Here is a 21,225-nt window from a genome sequence, read left to right on the forward strand (position 1 = left end):
ATTTTTTTAAATAGAAATAGTACTTAACATTGAAAACTGTATTAATTCTTACAAATTATTAAAAATATAACGTGTGCCGATTTTAAACAAATTCTTACCTATTCAAAAAATAATTGTACAGGGTTGTCGAACATACACTACCCAAGACAAGGTTTGCCAGGCAAAAAAGGAGATATTTTAACAATATTTAAAAAAATCGTCATATTTACATTTTTGAAATCAGAAAAAAATGCTTTATCAAATGACACAAAACCTAAAAATGACTTTCATGAGAAAAAACAATGTTGATTATGGTTAACCGGAGACGAAACGTCAGACTTAAAATTTAAAACTAGCATCTTTGGAGGAAAAAAAGTGGTAATAATGTGTCATTTATTTTGAAATATTTTTTTAAATAACTTCGGTAAAAAATAAAAAAGATTTTGCAAAGTTTCGTTTTTTTACCGAATATCTCCAAAAGTAGTCGGAATTATTTAGTTGTCAAAACCGCATTTTGTTAAGCATCAAAATACGCAACTTTGCCAAATTTAAACTACCCACCTATCTCTTACAGTTTCCGACATCCCCTGTACTTATATTCTGGAGTTTTGAAAAAATCATAAAATTTTCTAAATTACGATGTACCTACCTATCACTTGTTATATTTATATTAAATATTATTTGCAATATTACATTTTTTTCATTAAAAGACTTTTATTGCAGACATCTAGGTTTCCATGACGAACGAAAGATGGTAGGATTGTTTAAAACGACAATTTCTTAGTATTTATTAATAAACTGTGTCAAAAAGGTTAAATAAAAAGGCAAGTTTATGTCCGACTTGGAGATGTTTCATATTTTATTATCTTGATCATTGTACATGGGCTATATTGCACTTTTAACAATAAATGAAGGAAATATGCAAAACGGGGCAGGATAGAAATATACCTACTTATAAAAATGCGTAGGTACCTAGTAGGTAATAGGTAGGTAACCTACCTATTGTTGGTAATCATTTGCAATAATATCGAAATGCAAATTGACTATAGAGGAGCCTTTAGAGGAGTGCTATAAATTCACCAATAAGGTTCTTTTTCCATCCAGATTAAATATGGGATTAAACCATTCAAAAAGAAATCCCTTGATCTCAATATAATAATAAATAATGTTTGAGTTAAATGAAAGATCGTGCCGAAATTTAATTTCTTCTTGAATTTAATTTCGCCCTGTGACCATTACACACACTGAGGTAAATATTTGTTTGTTTGTATGTAAGTAATGATCCTCAAATAAAATCTTATTTACTATTAGATATTATTACTTCCATATGATATGCTTGATTGGCTTTTTGTTTGTTTTAAACTTTAAACATTTTTCATTGTCTTAACTGGCGTTTTAAATGGTCAAAATTCACAAAGTTTGGTCTATGTTGGGACCCCCTCAACGGTACAATTGGAAGCGCTCGAGCGACGCTAAAGCCCCGTTAATGCTACGCCCCTGAGTCCCCGAGCGTCGGCTACGTATTCGAACGCTCGATAAGTAAATCCCTCAAACTGCACTCAAAACAGCAAATCCATATACGGCGTGCGGTACTGGTATTATGATATTTGACATTGTGCAGAAGTAAGCGTTCAACGTTCGACACTACTTTGTTTTTGTAACTTTTAGTTTTCTGTGTTTTTGATTCTGTGTTTGCTTCCGGGTCTCCGAAGAAATGTCTAACAATCAGGGTAAACATGTCAGATTTATTCGTATATTTTAAAAAGTTTCGTTTGTTTTGTTTACTGTAATCGCCATGTTGAATTTGCGATCCCGACAGCTAACCATATGCAGCTAACCCGTGCGACATACTTTACTGGAAAAATCGGGGAATTCCGGAAAGATCACATTTGGGAACGTAAAAACTTTTCATTGGATTCTATTTACTCATTTTCATAAGATTCGTTACAAAACAGGGCGGTAATCATTGCATTTGAAATTTGATCGGTCTGAGTGGGGATTACATTATTACAACGTTGGAAAATTGACATACCAGGGAGGATCAATGAAAACTTGACGCACAGATTTTGGGATTTAAATTTAAAATTTGAGTAATTGGGAAAGTTTAGTTTTTTATCGTGCTTACGTAATTTTGCTAGGTATCAGGATAGGACGATGTACATTTTGATAACAAATTGCACATATTAAGTGCAATTAATTAGCTAAATGTAGGAGACCATTCCAGATTGGCCCTTTCTGAATTTGTGAAAAATCTTTTGCGGTTCGTTTCAGCAGAAATATTTTGAGTTTTATACGACTTACGGAAATTGACTCACACTTGTGTTTTAGGTAAATGACATACCCTAGTTGTTATTAATCTTTTTAAATTTGCGCAAAATTTGAACTAAATTTGAATATGTCTTATCCCCAAGGTTTTCACCTGTGTGAAGTTGGCTGTAATCCAGCAGGAAGCGGAAGAAGTAGTAGTTACATGTCAATGGATCTTTTCCATGTGTAAAATTTTGTTAACGTGTCAATGTTTCAATGTAATTACAGAATTAGCGTACGAAATAGATAATGAAAGCGAAGAGTATGCAGATGACGAGTATGAAGATGAAGAGTATGAAGAAGAAGAGTATGAAGAGGAAGAGTATGAAGAGGAAGAGTATGAAGAGGAAGAATATGAAGAGGAAGAGTATGAAGATGAAGAGTATGAAGATGAGGAAGATTACGAAGATGAGTACGATGACGAAGATGAGTACGATGACGAAGATGATGAAGATTGCGAAAATGAGGAAGATTGCGAAGATGAGGAATACTGTGACGATGATGAAGATTACGAAGATAATTATGACGCCGAGCATGCGCAGTACAGCAACGAGAGGAATCCCAATAATGACGCTTATTGGAGGGCACGGGGATGGAAAAAACGACCAGAAAATTGGAAAGGTAAGTGGATTTCTATGGATACATGCCATGTATAATAAGTTCTGATAAGCTGGTCTAGATTATCTCACGGAGGTAATTTGTTATCCACTACTTCATTTAAAACGATTGTTTTAATAAATCTATTATAGTTTATTCTATATAGATTTGTACTTCAGGAAAACGCCGATTATAGGCAGTCGCTGTTTCGCGTACTTACACTTCCTGATATAGAGGTGCTCTGTACATGATCCTTAAGGAATTAAAGAAACCGTTTTAGTCCTCTGAATACAAAAAATAAACTATTGTCGTGTAAGATGGTTTTTCTTATTCTCGTTCCTTTTGTTTCTTTTTAGATTACATATATGCTCCTGAAAAGAAGTCCTTAACCTCGAACAGCACAGCACCTACTAGTCAACACAGTATGGTTTCTACTAGCGCAGTGCCGACCTGTCAGCAGAGGGCGTCAACCTCTGCGAGCTCGCCCATTGACCATCGAGAAGCTTCTGGTAACTCAGCACAACCTGCTCAAGGAACAAAGCTAACTGCTGTTGTACACGAGAACATATACTCAGTAGATTAAGTCGTACTTGTTTCTGTTGTCAAGTACTGTACATTTTGCTTACTTACGTGTTGTGTTTTTGATAATAACATGGAAGCATTTTTATGTTTATTAATATCTCTTTACAGTTTATAATTTTTTCAAAAGACTTGTGGGCATGGTAGGTACGTGGAACAATATAACATTGTGAGCCACAAAAGTAGGTAGATATTTTATTTTTATAGCTTATACATTAGGAATACCGTGTGTACAAGGGATAACGCACCATAGGGAAACAGAATTAATGTATATTTTTTCGCAAAGGATCTACGAGGCCTTTAATATGTATTTGAAGTTAGCGTTCAACGTACGTTATAGCACTTGCTTGATGCTAGAAAGAGATTGGAGTAGTACGTTGTACGCTAATTTAGTAATTTCAGAGACCTCGTAAATCCTTCGCGCAGAAATACTTTGTCGTTTCCCTATGGTGCGTTCTACCTGGGATAACCTTCTCTTATATATATGGGGATAACACGGTATATGACGCATGCCAAATATGCGATTTTAAAATTAAGAGGACAAAAATGGTCTGAAGTTGCACGTGTGATTGATCATAGGCACATTCATATAGTTTACAATTTTGACACTCAATTTCTATATACAGGGTGTCCACAGAGTTCTGAATTGCAAAAAGATTATTGAGCAATGTGTTAACGTGCCCCAGCCCGTCTTCGTGTGGGCATCTACATACAAATTTTAGAATTCTTACAAATATAAGCAACTCTGATGCTCTATATCGTTTTTAATAAACATTTCACAAAAAAGTAGTGTATATCAAAGTTGTGTAGAATTTTATAGTCTAGAATTCCTGATGACAATATTTTTTTGTAAAATGAACCTATAAAAAGATATGATTGATAAACTAAAAAACCAACCAAATTTCTTTGGTTTTAAGGGTGGTACGGGGGAAGCACAAGGGGAGGGAGGTCGAAAACTTGGATTCTTATCCACCAGATATTCTTTCATGACATGCAAAAAAAATTGGAACTACTTCTCGTTTTGCAGGAAATGGTCCATTTTCAGTCTCTATTTCCTGGACTAATAAGTAGTCGAGATAAAATATATACTTACACAATTGAAAGTTACTCGTTGAATCGTGTTATAAGTAAATATTCTTCATTATTGAAACGTATTTACCTACACGTCAAAAGCCATCAGTCATCACCGGAGAATGTCTTCATCATCCCTAAGATCTAGAGATAATTAAAAATAAAATGCTGACAGCCATGTTTATAATAAACATATTTACTTACCTCTGTTTTTTGCAGAGTTCTTTGCACATAGAACACTGCAGGGTGCAGGGAGGGCCATTTCGCAACCATGAGCACCTCGTAATAGTCTCACATGTTGACTTACAGCCGCATTTTCCTAGGACTGGGAGCTCTTTCCATGTTTGTGCCAGGGACCCCGACCGAAACCTGTATTTTTTTTTGGACCGAAACCGTTATTCCTTCAGAAATCTAAATTTATGGAGAACCGGAACCCTTATTACTTTTTACGGTTCTTAACAGGTTGTTGGAAGTTGAATGCCGCGCTTGCCAACACGTCCTGAAAATTGATAAAATATCACTCTATGATTGGCATCGGTGGATTATAAATTTTTAATAAGGTGTCGAAATTGAAGTCAGTACGGGTGGCAGTGGCGGTAATTTAGCCACTACTGTAAATGTAAAAAATAGAAGAGGCGAGGTTTTAGAATAAAAAACGATACTCCATGCATAATTTTTTATATACGTTTTTGTGTATTTTTTCTGTTTTTTATTAATAAATTAAGTTTAAATACATATTTTATTTCCCTCTTCCTCCTTTATTCCCCCTGTTGTAAATTAGCTACACTGACGATATACCTACGTCACGTTTTTTTATTCATGACGTTTTACTTCTTTTTCACATCTATTAATTAACAAATCTGCACGTTGTTATAATAAATTTTTGGAAGGCTACAATCGAAAGGAAATGGACTGAACCAAACCGATATTTTTTTTAGAACCGGAACGGTATAAATATTTTCGCTTAAATATAAACAAAACCGGAACCGATATTTCATTTGGATCCGGGCCTTTGGTTTGTGCCTCTTTAGTCCAGTTTGGTTCCCAGTAGCCCATCTTGCCTTGTGGGCAACTCCTCGAGTTGAGGGATTTGGAGGGTATTCAGTGGGGTACCAACGTTACATGACTTAGCCTATGTTTCAAGGCTACACAGAACGGCAGTAAATTCTTCCGAGGCTTTCATTATTTCTTTTGCTACTATCCTCTTTGCGGATTTGACAGTTCAAGTAAAGTTATGGTGTCACGGACGGGCGTTTCATCCAAGTCATATATGCCCTCTTCTTACCAACAGAATTGAAAGAGAGCGTAGTGTGAAGACAGTAGTGAAGTCAGTATTACGCTGAAACATAAAACGAGTGGCGAATTTTGCAAGCTGTTAGTTTCTGTTGCCATCTAAACTGTTGGAAGTGTCATTAACTGTTAATATCAAATATTTATTTCTGTTTGCAGTGCTGGATATTTCTACTTTACAATAATTTGATGCCGTTTTATATTTTTCCTGTGTGTGCTTATCTTCAAACACAGCGCCATCTACTACCTTCTTATAATGAATGCAGTATAGTTATATGAACCGAATTCTATGAAATTTTATATGTAGGCACCTTGAATAAACGTAAAACTAATACCCAACGGAAAAATTTATTTTGCGCATGCGCAATCTCATTTTTTTAATTTGTTAAGATATTTCAATATTTGGTATATAGGGCCCTCAAATAAAAGTAAAAGTAAGGATGTCCGTTTCTGATTTAGTAACACGTTGAGCGAGGTGGGACGGCGCTACCGCAGAAACCGAAATTGTGCCCTCCGGGAATGGGACATGTGGGCGAGGTAAGGCTGCGCAGCCGCCGAAACCAAACTTATGTTTCACCCAGAAGCGGGACATTGACTGAAAAGCGGTACGAAATTCGCCAACTCTGCTAATTTATTACGTGTTGCATTCTCGGTATACAGGATGGTTCAAATTCGTAGTTCACCATTGAGATCTCCGTAACAGTGTAGGTTAAATGGGCTCAAAGTTTCAAATCATTTAAAAATGATGAAATGATTTTTGGAAAAGCTTGTATTAGTAAATAGTTATGTAGGTACATATACTGCGGTTCAAAAGTTTCAATTATCGGGGGCGGAGTGGTGTGGTACGGGTGAATAACCGGCTTGATTAGATTTTCCAAAGTTCAAAGGTAAATAATGATTGGATTTGAAACAAAGAGTAGGTATAACCGTTGAGTGAAATAACATTGACGAATATAATTAGTTCATCTTAAAGGTTACTCTTTGTTTGAGATCATTGGCTTACGTCCACGCCGCCAACGCAATGCACTTCTAAATGCACTTTTATGCACACATCATAATTACCTTAATGTTTAAAAACTCAGAACCCAAACTGGCCTGTAGTTTTAGTCTAGATCTAGACAGTAAACATGCATTACACGCAAAATACGATTTGTGAACAAGATTAGGATGTTGAGATGCTGGATACTGCCAAAAGAGCTATCGATGTCGTTGTGGCCGTCTGGTCTCGTTCTACCCCTTGCGATACGTTGATGCTTTATAACGGGCGATCAAAAATGAGTGGTGGTCGAGTCGCCTTTGGAAGTTCCAAAAATTGACCAACAGTACGATAAGAAGATGGTACCCAGCAATTTTAAATAAGGCAGTACGCCGAGGACGTGCTAAAAAGGGCATCCTACCTAACCACCAAAGAGGGACACTCATTTACAATCATATTAAAGTTTAACAATTACGAAAAAAGGCCAAATTGGCACGCCGCAAAAGCACATGCCATTTTATTGGTTCTATGCTGACAATATAATTATCGTCCAGTAAATTTCCTGCAGTCCATCAGTGGCTTTTTACACGATCCTGACTATAGTGACTTAAAAGAATCCGGGAAACACCACCTCAAAACTTTCGAAACTTGTGGAAGGTTAAAGATATAATATAATCGGCCTGGCGAGGCGATATGAAGAAGGAAACATACCTATGTTCCTGACACAGAAATTTAAATTGGGGCCATTTTCAATCCCAAAGTATGGAACTTCCGGGCCTGCATCTCAAATCACTCCTAATGGGTCTAGAGAACAATTTGTACGAAGTGGCACAATTCTAAATGAAATGCCGAATATCAGCATTTCTCAGGAGCCCCTTCCACTAAATAATAATGCTCGAGTTCCTAAAGAGGAAAAACATGCCAAACCAAAATATAAGTTCTTGGTGAACCTCGCCCTTTGGCCATTACACAAAACATTGTCTTTTTTTGTTTGTATATAATAATCAATGATCATCAAATAAAATCTTGTTTACTATTATTATTATTTCCTTGATATGCTATCACATACCCGAGTGTCCCGAGTGCAGATTCGCTTTTTGTTTTAAAATTTTTTAATGATTTCGTACCTACTGGTACTGCTTTTAAATGGTCAGAATTCACAATACCCATGTTGGCGAGTAGCGGGGGGCTTCAACCCCCGCAACGTTGTGGTTGGAAGGGCTCAAGCAACGCCAAGTACCGTTAACGAGTCATCGGCTACGTATTCGAACGCTCGGTGAATCCTCGACACAACAAAGCAACATCGGCAACAGCAAGTCAATCACTGTACTTTACGGCAAGCGGTCAGCAGTGGTAGTACATAGTATATTGGTGTATGAAAATTGACATTCTACTGAAGTAGGCGTTCGATTCTATTTTGTTTTTGTAACTTCTTGTTTTCTCTGTGTTTGCTTCCGGCCCTTCGAAGAAATGTCTAACAATCAGGGTAAACATGTCAGATTATTCGTATATTTTTAAAAGTAACGTTTGTTTTGTTTACTCCGCAATAGCGATGCTGAATTTGCGATCCCGACAGCTAAATCCGTGCGACGTCCTCTACTGGAAATGTCGGGGATATCAGGAAAGACCAGATAATTGGGAAGGTAAAAACTTATCATCTGTTTCTATTTGTGTACTTACACAAGTACCTCTCTACTTATTTAATTTTTTTCATATTCATGTCACAAAAAAAGCGCGGTAATCATTGTGTTTGAAATTTGATGGGACTTTTATTACCTTGTGTGGATAACGTATTACCATTGAATTTGATAGTTATAAATTCAATGGTATTACCATTGAATAATTAACCGTCACTTTACTCAACGGTAGTACCTACGAACGTTAAAATATTTTCGAATACCAACATACAGGGAAGGGAGGACCAGTGAAAACTTGACACACAGATATTGTCATTTCAACTCTGCGGAAGTTTTTTTTGTTGCTCGTGCTTAGGTGTACGTAATCTTGCTAATTATTATTAGGATAGGACGTTGTACATTTTTCTCGCAAAAAGATAAGGTCGCCCTTGTGATAAAGTGTGGGATGAGTCACTGCATTAAATCGTTGAATGTGCATCCGTTCTCTACTTTGACCAGTGCAAGTATACTCACATTCAAAACATTAAAACAATGTATCATCCCAGCCCCCAGGCATCATTAGGCAAAATTATCTGCACTTAGTAAACAACTTTTCTTCAGATAATGACAAATTGCTTTCATCCAGTTTCATTATCGAAGTCGACCGTTTTAAGTGCAATTAGGTAAATTTAGGAAATTATTACGGAATTATATATTATTATTATATAATAATTAATTACAGATTGGGAGTAATCTCTTTCGAATAGTTTTTCTTTTACATGAAATATAGATACTTAACGATTTGGCTCTCTCTGGATTTATGGAACATCATTTTTTTTCACCCAACTTTGCGCATGACTACCTTGGTATATAGGGTGTTCAACGTGGAGGCGAGTCATTTATTATATGAAAAACGAATGCCGGAATGCCACTAGATTTCTGATAATGTTCTGCACATACGACTTACGGAAATTGACGGAATTGGCATTTTAAATGGGATAGTCCAGTGCTCGGTCCAGTGTATGCCTTTGGTGTGATATACAGGGCTTTCATTAATCATTGTCCCCACGTGATTACATGTGGTTAGGCAACCATGCACGGATGGTAACCATCATTTATTAAGGATCCTCAGATCCTTTATAGTTTTGTATTGTCGTCCGTCTGTCCGTGTGCGCTCTAACTTTTTAAAAGTGACCGATTGTGTTGAAATTTGGTGTACGGGTACTGGATGGACGCTATTTCAGGAAGCTGGTTCAACAGGAACAAAAGTTATAGGGCTCAATATAATAGAAAAGAAATCAACATATTTCATTCCCTAGGACATAGGTAATATATCGAGTTCGGACTTTCGCTAGATTATTCCCTATGACTCTTAGATGTGCAACAATTCAATACAATTACAATAAAATTATTCTTTACACATGAATTTGGAGTTATAAAAGCTTTCAAACGCACATGGATTTTGATCAAAACATGTCAAAATCGTTATTTATGCACCAAGATCGTTGGGAAAAAGACTAGGGGCATTATCTCAATGCCCAAGATATGAATTTGGTGCATTTTTGGCGACCACGTGGATTTTGATGAAACATGTCAAAATCGTTATGTGTGCACCAAGATCGTTGGGAAAGAACTAAGAGCATAATCTCAATGCTTAACACATAAATTTGATTCATTTCTGGCGACCACATGGATTTTGATCAAAACATATCAAAATCATTATTTATGCACCAAGAACGTTGGGAAAAAGACCAAGAGCATTATCGCAATGCCCAAGACAGGAATTTGATGCACTTTTGTTAACTATACAATGTATTTTGTAAGATTAAAATAAATTTGTATTTTGTAAAATTAAAATAAATTGTCGTTAAAAGTGATTGTAATACTGGGGATCCTTCGATGTTTCGTTGTATCGGTTTGTTTCCCATAGGACTCGATTTGTAACTTTTTCTCTTGCTTTTTTCATTTCAAGGTGTTCTAGTTATTGCCCAAGTTGTGTATTTTCAAATATAACAAATTTTGCAGCTATTTTTAAATAAATGAATTCTCGGTCCAGACCTCGGTACTGATACCGGGTCCGTTACAGTGCTCCGACCTCCAAGCATTTGCACCCTCGTTTGCACCGAATTGCCTGTAGCTAACACTATGTAGCGCCCAAGTTTGAAACATAGCACTAGAACGGAAGACTAGTAAAACAAATTGAAAGGCGGGAGCTTAGATCATACATAACGGGTTTACCAATAAGAGCGATAGGATTTTAAATTGAAATAAAACACAGTCAATTTGGTCAAGTTTAGGTTTGATTGGTTTTATTAGATGCTGTATTTCATGCCATTTATGATTTAAACAAAATATCGTTCAAATGGCCACCGCGGCTCTTTTTGCACTGGCTCATCCGATCGGACCAATTTTCGATGACTGGGTGGATCATATCGGGTGGAATGGCAGCTATGGTCGCTCGAATGTTGGCCTCGAGCTCGTCAAGAGTCTTGGGTTTATTCGCATAAACCTTTGACTTCACATAGCCCCACAAAAAGAAGTCCAATGGTGTTAAATCGCATGATCTTGGCGGCCAATTGTGGGGGCCATTTTGAGAAATCAACGATTCACCAAACTGTTGACGCAATAAGTCCATTGTAGCGTTCGCTGTGTGGCATGTTGTTGGATAATTTCCAAGCGTTGAGGCAACGTGAACTTGTTCATGATGAAATGGCAAGCCTTACTGATGACAACTGACAGCATATGTCAAATGTTTGGCATCCAACATAGCCGCCTTAAACGTTTAAAATCCTATCGTCCCTATTGGTAAACCCTATATTAACATATATGATGTAAGGTTTGTGTCAACTTAGCACTATGTAGCACCCAAGTTTGAAACCTGGATTAGCTTGGAAGGCAAATAAAGTAAATCTACATAGAAGCAGAAGGTGTCTGCGCCTAATACGATGGGGGGCCTTGGGTGAAACTAGTTTCTATAATATTGACGCCACTATCGAATGAACCTCAATTGTTACAGAATTGCTTCTATCGATGCCCATCTTTGTTTTTCCCAAAAAAACGTTTTTGTAGTGTTTTGACTCGTGTTTTGAATGAGTATACTACCTAGCCACTTACCAAAAAAAAAAACAGAAATTGATACATTGTCTACAATTTTTCAGAAAAAGTCCCAACGGACGGCAGCCGCAGCTAGTATAGTTCTATTACAGCCTGGAATTTTTTGTCGTTTTGCAATTGTTTTTTTAGCCACTACTACGGAAGATTGGGACGATCAAAGCAATTCTTTTAAACGGTAACTCGTACAGAATGCTTTAAAAAATAAGCCAAATCATCTTGGGATTTTCATATAATATACATAATATATTGTTTACCAAGCTGACAAGTCGGAAGTTTTGCTTAGGAGGCGCTTAAGAGTAAATTCCGACGTGTCAGCGGATTCACTCGTCCGTGCTAAACACTAAATTTTTAGCGCATTTTTGAAAAAAATACGCTATTATATTCGTTATGGCTGGCAGGCCGGCTGTCCGCGTGAGATCTCCACAACTACAATAGCTAGAGAATTCAAATTTTCACTAAAAGCTTTCTGCTATAGTGTAGATGTGCAGGCACTAGTCTATTTTGAGTTAGATTACTTGTGAGATCGATAATTGAAGAAAATAATTTCGATATGGGTTTCGGAGGTGCTATAATTTTACCGTTAGATAGCGCTACCAGTATAAAAACTTATTATTTACTTTGTGATTTGTTTTACAAAATGAAGACGTACCCTCAATTGAAATTAAATAAAATTAATTATTTAACGCAGCCAAAATTACTCGTGAGATCGATAATTTTAAACTTCGCTAATAAAATACTGACCTGCATTACCAAAAATGCGCTTTAATCATGCATATGCTGATTTACAACTTGTTTTTATTAGTATGCGAGATTCGTTGTTTATAAACAGCTAGTCATAACAGATATAGAAATCAAAAGAAGCAGAGAAGCGGAAAAGAGGCAGAGAAGTATAGGTACTTTCTCTGCTTCTTTTCCGCTTCTGTACTCCTAGCAATGAAACAATACTTCGCTGTTTGAAATATCACATTTGACGTACGTATAAACAGCTGTCGCTAGCACAGTGATATCACCCGCACACCTGCGCATGCGCGATTCTGCTCTTTTATGTCTGAAGACAAATTTGGTTCCAATCGGTTCAGCCGTTTAGCCGGAAATGACAGTACAAACGGACTGACAGATCAAGATTTTGTTGGATTCGGAATCCAAAACGTGTATAATAATAATAATAAGTGCCATTTATTAGACTTCTAAAATAAACATAAAGCAATATAAACGGCAAAAAAAACTATATTGTAGCCAGAAGCCTAAGAGGGCGAAGTTCAGATGTTCAGCATCAACATGTGATACATCTGCTCTACCACTTAACCCTTAATATCCCAGTAATAATACATTACATCGAGGTGGAATGAAAAATTAAATTAACAAAGGCAGAAGCTATTGATGACGATAAGAAGAAAACTAAAATACAAGGAAAAGGAAGGAAATTGAGAAAAAAATGGACGAAAGAAAGACAATGATATTATTGCTGATTATACTGCCTAAGTAACAAAATACCTTGAAAGTGGTTTTTAAATGTAGCGCTATTCATATTTTTTTTAAATTCATTTGTATGTCCGTCAAAAAAGTGGGGAGTCCAGGTTTAAAACTTAGGGGTTAGGTACATAGTGCTAAGCAGACGTTATATTATTATTGGACTCGTATGCCAAATGGCGAGGCGGCTAGCGTTACTTTTGCCCCCCCCCGCCCCCCCCTTCGCTTTTCAATTTGTGCTAGTGTTATGTCTCATGTACTGTAAACAACTGATGTATATTTTGAGTTGTTTCGATGTCATTTTACAACCTTTGCATGGAAACCTAGTCACTTTTTATTTTTTGTCAATGTTACCAAATTATTTATTTTTTCCCGAATAATTGCCCATAAGCAAGTCACACTGAAAAATCGTAGCGTCCTTGATTTTAAACTTAAGATATTTGATCAATAATGTTAATCTGAATAAAAAGAAACACTTTGGTAATGAAAAAGTTGGATTTAGTGATACAGGGTGTTCACAAAAAAATAGTAAAGTTTCCAAATTTCAAAGTGCCAACAATTTTTTTTTTAAATGGAACTACCACTGTTTTATTTCTCTATTCGATAGTGTTTTGCGTGCTCTTCAATTTTTATAAGGGGTGTCTTGAGCCTACACCCCGTAGTTTTTAAGTCATTCAATATTTTTCACAAAAATAGTTAGTTTCCGGTGCAACTGTTTGGATGGTACCTCAAAGTTGGCATCTTCAAGGTATGCGTACAGTTCCTACGCTGAGATAACGGGCGGCCTACTAGAAATCTTGCTTATTTTGATCCCAGAATCAAACCGGCAATCGAATTATCTTCTAACTTGACTCTGATTATTTACAACTTCTAAGGGACAATTGAATTTTAATAGAACTCCGAGACGATTTTTGTTCCATTTTTAAACGTAACAGTCTTAGACTCGGCCTTAGATGCTACATCCTGTAACGTTATGCCAGTTAGTTTCCCACACATTTAAACAGAGGCATTTCTCACGATCCCATCATTACATTATTCGGCTAGAACTTCACATTTACTTTTATAATTTTATTTATGTGACATCAGAGTTCTAGAGCGCGTTCGCACCTCCAAATTCAGTATGGTGCTTATGGACATACAGTACATGCTTGCCAAACGTGACAATGACAGCCCAAGGAGATTATGTTTTGTTTTAATACTTCCATTTAATCATGTGTCAATTTGACATCAATGCGGTTAGAAACAAGGATAGTATTATCATTGATATAATCAATGGTATTATCGAAGAATGACGCAAACTAATAAGAGAGGCAATTAGTCCATAGTCCATAAGACCCCATACTGAATCTGGAGGTGCGAACGCGCTATAGCACCTGTTCTTAGGTACAGAAACCACATTGGAACTCGGAACAAAATATTTCTCCTGCAGTAGTATACACATGTCTTTGATTATAAGAATAAATTCACCAAAAGTACCACTTAGTTTTTGTGTTTATTGTTAATTTGACGAACGCCACTTTAGTAAGTACCTATCACTAGAATATATTTACGGTGGAAAACCGTTCACAAAAAAATTGGTCGTTATTAGCAATAGTTATTTACATAAAAGTCAGGAAAATGACACATTACTGGCGAGGAAATTTTGAAGTACAAAGGCCCCTATGGGGCGGAGTACTTTAATTTCCGAGTCGAGTAATGTCATTTTACTGACGAGTTTTGTGTTAAATTTTACCCTAAATCGTATTTTAACATAAAATTTCAATTTTCATATAGAACTTTTGATTAATGCCAATCTGTCAATGATGACAGGAGTCATTATAGACATTTAGCAATGTGACAGGTGCGGCAGGTAAAGTGACAAGTGCGGCCGGTAAAGTGACAGGCGGCAGGAAAAGTAGACTGGTCTGCCGCCGTCATGGAAACTAACACTTTCCTGACAAAGTAGGTATGAAAATGAAGGTTTCATGACGATTTTGGGTAAAGCTTATTTAGTCCAGGGAATAGAGGGTTTTAGCATGCAAAATGAGTAGTTCCAATTTCTTTTGCATGTCGTAGGCAGTCATCTGGTGGTTAAGAATCTAAGTTTTCGACCTCCCACCCCTTGTGCTTCCCCCGTACCACCCCCAAAACCCCTGAAATTTGGTTGGTTTCTTAGTTTTTCAATCATATCTTTTTAATAGTTCACTTTAGAAAAAAATATTGTTATCAGAAAATGTAGACCATAAAATTCTACACAACTTTGATATACACTACTTTTTTGTGAAATGTTTATTAAAAAAGATATAGTGCTTGAGAGTTGGTTATATTTTTAAGAATTCTGAAATTTCTATGCAGGTGTTTTAATCAAATTTCATACTTTTACACTATAATTAAGATTTTTATGAGAAAAAACTTGAATTTATCGTGGTATAAATCCCTCTACCCTGCACCCTTACCAAAGGGGATGCATAATAATGAAACTTGCAACCCTTGCTAGTGAGGATATTTGAATTACTGTGAGATTATAGCCCTTTCTAATATACTTTTGAAATGAAAAAATTGTCTCACTTCAGTTCAGTTTCACCCCCTCCCCCTCTCCCCCCCCGCGCGGAAGGAATAGATATTTAAACGCTCTTGTGGCGATTGTGAAGTTAGTCAGAGAATACAACGCTTATTACATAATATTTTCTATTCCTCTTAAATATCTATTCCTACCGCGGTTGGGGGGAGGGGGGGGGGATGAAGGATATGGAGGATGAAGCTGAACTGAAGTGAGATAATTTTTTGTTTCAAACGTATATTAGAAAGCCCTAAAATCTCACAGTGATTCAAATATCCCCACTAGCAAGGGTTGAAAGTTGAATTATTATGCATCCCCTTTGGTAAGGGTGCAGCGTAAGGGTATTTATGCCACGATAAGTTGAAGATATTTTCTCATAAAACTCTTAATTATAGAGATAAAGTATAAAATTTGGTTAAAACATCTACATACAAATTTTAGAGTTCTTAAAAATATAAGCAACTCTGAAGCTCTATATCGCTGTTAATAAACATTTCACAAAAAAGTAGTGTATATCAAAGTTGTGTAGAATTTTATAGTCTACAATTTCTGATAACAATATTTTTTTGTAAAATGAACTTATAAAAAGATATGATTGAAAAACTAAAAAACCAACCAAATTTCTTTGGTTTTAAGGGTGGTACGGGGGAAGCACAAGAGGTGGGGGGTCGAAAACTTGGATTCTTAACCACCAGATAGTCTTTCATGACATGCAAAAAAAATTGGAACTACTTCTCGTTTTGCAGGAAATGGTCCATTTTCAGTCTCTATTTCCTGGACTAATTACAATTTATAAGCGTATGTGTGCATTAGGAGAATCTGAACCCATAGAGCTCTTTGCTAAAACGAACCACAAAAATGGTCAATTAAGTGACTATAAATTTATCAGTGAAAGAAAAGGCAATCACAATTTTTCGCATTTAGGAGTGGTACAGACAGTGAAATTAGTAATAAGGTAATAGTTATGTGTCTTTGATCCTAGTCCATGTGTAATATTTTTTAACGTTTCAATGTGATTACAGAATTAGCATACGAAATAAATAATGACGAAAACGAAGAGTATGACGAAGAAGATGAGGAAGATTACGAAGATGAGGAAGATTACGAAGATGAGGAAGATTACGAAGAAGAGGATGAGGAAGATTACGAAGATGAAGAAGATTATTACGACGCCGAACACGCCCAGTACAGCAACGAGAGGAATCCCAATAATGACGCATATTGGAGGGCTCGGGGATGGCAAGCACGACCGGAAAATTGGAGAGGTAAGAGGTTTTTTGATACCTATATGCCATGTTAAATAAGTTTTGGGCTAGATTATGCTTAACATTAACAATATGGCCTATCTCACCCACGTAGTTTGTCTCTCACTTTATCATTTTGTAACGATCATTTTAATAAATCTATTATAGTTTATTCTATTTAGATTTGTACTTCGGAATAAGACGATTATAGGCAGCCACTGTTTCGTGTTTACACTTTCTGCTATGGAGGTGCTTTGTATATGATCTCTAAAGGATTAAAGCTGCTGTTTTAGTCCACGGAATACAAACAAATAAACTTTATCAGTGTAAGTTGGTTTTTCTTATCCTGGCGCATTTTGTTTCTGTTTAGAGTACATGTATGCACCACAAAAGAAGTCTTCTACCTCGAGCAGCAGCTCAGCACCAACTGGTCGACAGAATAGGGTTTCTACTGTGTCTACAGTGCCGACCTGTCAGCAGATGGCGTCAATCTCTGTGAGTGCGGTATCCGCTGGTCGTCGGGAAGCTTCACGTACTTCAGCACAACTTGCTTCTCGAGCAAAACCAACTTCCGCTGTGCACGAGAACATATACTCAGTAGATTAAGTTGTACGTTTAAGTACATTTTGCTTACTTAGGTGTTGCAATAACTAAAAACCTTTGTATGTTTATTTAGTAATAGGTATATCTTTTACAGTTTTGAATTTGTTAAGAAGACTTATGGTCGTGGTGGAACAATATAGGTGAGGTAGGCATTCTACTTTCAGCGCTTAAGTATACATTATATGGCGCATACCTTTAAAATTAAAGACTATAGTGCAAAAATGAGCTAAAACTGGCAATGTGATTTGGCACATTTATAAAGTGACTAGCAGATTCGACGATCGCTCTTCCGTTGCGCTCAGGGCCGGATTTATAGCTTGCGGGAGCACGAGCTAGGGATCGTACCCCTCTACACGGAAGTTCACAAAAGTAAACGTTATTTCAAGAATAGGTAACATATTCATACAAAAGATCGTACTACACATATACTAAAGCATTTTAACTGGGGTCCCTTGGCTTGGGGACCTACGTAAATCCGGCCCTGGTTGCGCTGGACGTATTCAAATCGGTTTTCAAATTCATTGGATATTATTTTACTTTTTCGCCACAAAATAGAAGTTTGAACATTTTAGGTCATTTTCTGATAATTTCCAACAATTCGCATATTTTGAGTTCCTCAATAAATTGATGTAAGGGTTCCATTATTTTTGAAAAGGTGTTTGAAAAAATGTGTCAATGTATTCACGATTATTAGTATTATATAACAAAGATAATTGACAATATTACGTAGGTCGGGTACTATTTAAGTGCGAAATTAGATGGACGTTTTTTCCGCCCCGGAATCGACGCAGCGTAATTTCCGCTACAATTGCAACTACACGGGAGCGATATTATCGCTGTGGAAAGGAATACGTATCTCACAATGTATCGCTGCCAAATAAACGCTAGGGCAGTCAACTATGAAATGTCGGTAAAGCACCATGGTGATCAAAACTGTGTACTAATGGTGTTTATAGCTGTCCTACGGGTTAGATAGGTCTACAGCAACTTATTACCAAAACCTTTAATTTATTTTGTTTGTTTCGCCACCCCTTTTTCCCCCTAAATTATCCAGGTTACGAAAGATATTAACATAATGGGACCGACGGGTAGTTGTTAATTGAAACAATAAGTTCTGCATCTTCAAGTGGCAAAATTTAAACAGCGGAATATATACTGCATTGAAATAACTGAATGAGCGTAGTTACAAATGAAATGAAATGTTAAGAGTTTTCAAAACAGTTGAAGAGGTGGTATTGTCTAGATTACCTACCAACATTTCATTTATACTCCCCAATGGTTCCCAAAATAAAAAGGGTTAAGGGGGGGGGGTGGAGCGTGGTGCCCCAGCCCCTTTACAAACTTAGCACCGTGAAACATTTTTTGTTCCATCGTCTGAAGGGAAAACACTGGCAGGACGTCCAAACTCGATGTTACAAGGTTTCTGAGAGGACTCCAGCCGAGGAGCCACAGGGTCTCTTCTAGGCGTGACAATTGTCTCCATGAGTTTATTGATGCAGGAGGAGACTATTTTGAAGAACTTTAACCATTTGTACCAATCGGATCAATTTTATATCTATATATCTATTTTTCCCAGAATATGCGCTTTGGTTTCTTAATGCACCCTGCATACCATTTTTGCGGCTTGAACGCTTGATTTAAAGCATACTTCTTAAAACAAGTTAAAAAGTAACCGTAAACGATTTACAAAAAGCGCATTTCCACTTGTATTCATTTCCCATTTGTAAGATGCAACTTCTGTTAAAATCGTAAAAATCCGGCCACAATAATGAAAGTTAGCGGTGCACAGGTGCAATCCATTTTTGACGTGCTACTTTAATTTCTGTTTATAAGAAGAATTTCATTTCAATGCTTTTCTAAATAAGAAAGTTGGAACTGCGCATGTGCAAATCTAAATTTTGAAACTAACGTTCCAAGCGCCTATGAATCAAATTTCATTTAAATGATAATTTAGATAAAACAGTTGGCACGGCGCATGCTCAAAATAAAATTTTGAAACTGGCGTTAGATTTTCTTCTATTCCAAGTACCTATGTATCAAATTTCATTTAAATGCTTCCATAACTAAAAAAGGTGGCACTGCGCATGCCCAAAATTAAATTTAGAAACTGGAGTTAGATTTTCATTTATTCCAAGTGCCTATGTATAAAATTTTATTCAAATACTTTTATAAATAAAAAAGTTTGCAATTCGGTTTATAAATGGTCGAGATGCGGAAAGGGCACTGTGAATTTTGAATCGATTCGACTCGACTTTTGCCATTGCGTATTGTATGGCTAAAGGACAAAGTGGTTACACTTTTGCCGTTTATTAACGATCCTAGAGATCGTTTATAATTTTGTATTGCAGTCTGTTGGTCTGTCCGTCTGTTTCTTTGTCTGTCTGCCCCTCTATCTGTCCGTGTGAACGATAATTTTGTTTAGAAATGCCCGATCGCTTTTAGATATCCGTTAATTATGAACTGAATTGCATCTTTCATATTTGTGGCCGGATTTTTACGATTTTAACAGAAGTTGCATCTTACAAAATGGGAAATGAATGCAAGTGGAAATTCGCTTTTTGTAAATCGTTTACGATTACTTTTTTAATTCATTATTTATGCTAATAGCACAGGGAGACAGGAAGACGTTGAACAATTTGGGGACAAGCTGAAATTTGACAAGGTAGTTTTTTTAAGTTATTAAATAATATCATCTGAATCCCCAGCCCCGATGCGTTGAGCCCGTTACCCCAAAACCACTCCTTAAGTGGGTCAAAATCTACCTTTTTGGAAATTTTTCTTGATATCTCTCGAGCTAAGCATTTTAAGAAAAAATGTGAAGAGAGAAAAATTGCAGAGAAAATAATTTCCTACCAGGTTACAAATAGGTAGTACATCGATTTTTTTAGATGTTCAGTGGCGTAGATTTCAGCAACTCATTCAACTAAGTACTTAATCGAAATAATATACTGTGATATTCATGTAGAAGTAGACATGAGGATTTCCTATAGGAATTTCCTATGTCTAATTTTACATGATAAAAAGTTTCCTGAAAGACACCTAATTTTATGCAACCAAAATAACCTCTTGAAACAAATAAAGATCTGGCTGTCATATTAATTATTAATTTGAATATTGTTGCTTTAGTTTGTGCGATTGGTGATTTGCCCTTGTCGACCGCTGAGGCAGTAGTAAAAAGACAGAGATGGTCTATGGTAGAAAATTGAGAATATTAGGAATGTGAAGGTGTCGATAAATATATTTAAAAAAAAATGATCGAAAGGACTTCAGCCCATATATTTTTGTATGGCACATTAATATTCTATTTTAGCAAGTTTGGACTCCACCAACAGTAAGATCTTCTCGGGGCAACCACCACTCAATTTGTCGGTACCCACTTCCCACGTCCCGTTCTGCCGCAATTCCTTTTTGTAGTTTTGACTTCACTATCAGTAAGACATTGTTGGGGACAACAACATTCCCTTCGTCGGTACCCAGTTCCGACGTCGTCACGTTCATCCGCAATTCACATTTTGGTGGATTTAGTTAAAAATCCTCCACAAAATAGTACTCAATTTTTGGGGCAGTTTTCATAGTTTGAGCGAATAGTATAATAAAATTCATAGGGGAATGCAACTTTTAGGAGGCCTACACTACACCCTTCGAAGACGCGCGCCTTGCAAAAGGTGGTTTATTTTGCCTCTAAAAAAAAAAACAAAATTCGGTACCGCCGTGCAGGTAGTATTGAATTCATCATGTAGGCAACCTAAGTGAACAGTTTCCGGCGTTTTATAGAAATATTAGAAAACAGTATTTCGATAAGTACCTTCGATGTATTGCTTCGTTTTAGAGATATTAAAA

The 21,225-nt window shown here is 36.5% G+C and overlaps 1 protein-coding gene across 4 annotated transcripts; it reads left to right on the forward strand.

Moving 5' to 3' along the window:
* Window positions 1–1,547: 1,547 nt before the first annotated feature.
* On the forward strand, window positions 1,548–17,840 carry LOC116174845 (glutamic acid-rich protein-like). 4 transcript variants are annotated; one of them, XM_031492855.1, is made up of 5 exons: window positions 8,038–8,285; window positions 8,350–8,442; window positions 16,561–16,803; window positions 17,153–17,391; window positions 17,480–17,840. In XM_031492855.1, exons 1-4 carry the CDS (start codon window positions 8,270–8,272, stop codon window positions 17,386–17,388), a joined length of 588 nt encoding a protein of 195 aa, XP_031348715.1. In that variant the 5' UTR covers window positions 8,038–8,269; the 3' UTR covers window positions 17,389–17,391; window positions 17,480–17,840. The 4 variants fall into 4 exon arrangements, with proteins under 4 accessions (XP_031348714.1, XP_031348717.1, XP_031348713.1 ...); XM_031492857.1 differs by lacking the exon at window positions 8,038–8,285 and adding an exon at window positions 1,564–1,709 and having other exon boundaries at window positions 17,153–17,542; XM_031492854.1 differs by lacking the exons at window positions 8,038–8,285; window positions 8,350–8,442; window positions 16,561–16,803; window positions 17,153–17,391; window positions 17,480–17,840 and adding exons at window positions 1,548–1,709; window positions 2,515–2,907; window positions 3,240–3,689.
* The last annotated feature ends 3,385 nt before the right edge of the window (window positions 17,841–21,225 follow it).

Source organism: Photinus pyralis, unplaced genomic scaffold (assembly GCF_008802855.1).
Source record: "Photinus pyralis isolate 1611_PpyrPB1 unplaced genomic scaffold, Ppyr1.3 Ppyr1.4_LG6, whole genome shotgun sequence".
NCBI lineage: Eukaryota > Metazoa > Arthropoda > Insecta > Coleoptera > Lampyridae > Photinus > Photinus pyralis.

What these genes read in the sequence shown, in the direction of transcription:
- LOC116174845 (XM_031492853.1), top strand. Translation starts at nt 2,469, where the DNA reads ATGTGTAAAATTTTGTTAACGTGTCAATGTTTCAATGTAATTACAGAA. An exon ending in ACGACCAGAAAATTGGAAAG is followed by an intron (nt 2,908 to 3,239) that starts GTAAGTGGATTT and finishes GTTTCTTTTTAG; the next exon opens with ATTACATATATGCTCCTGAA.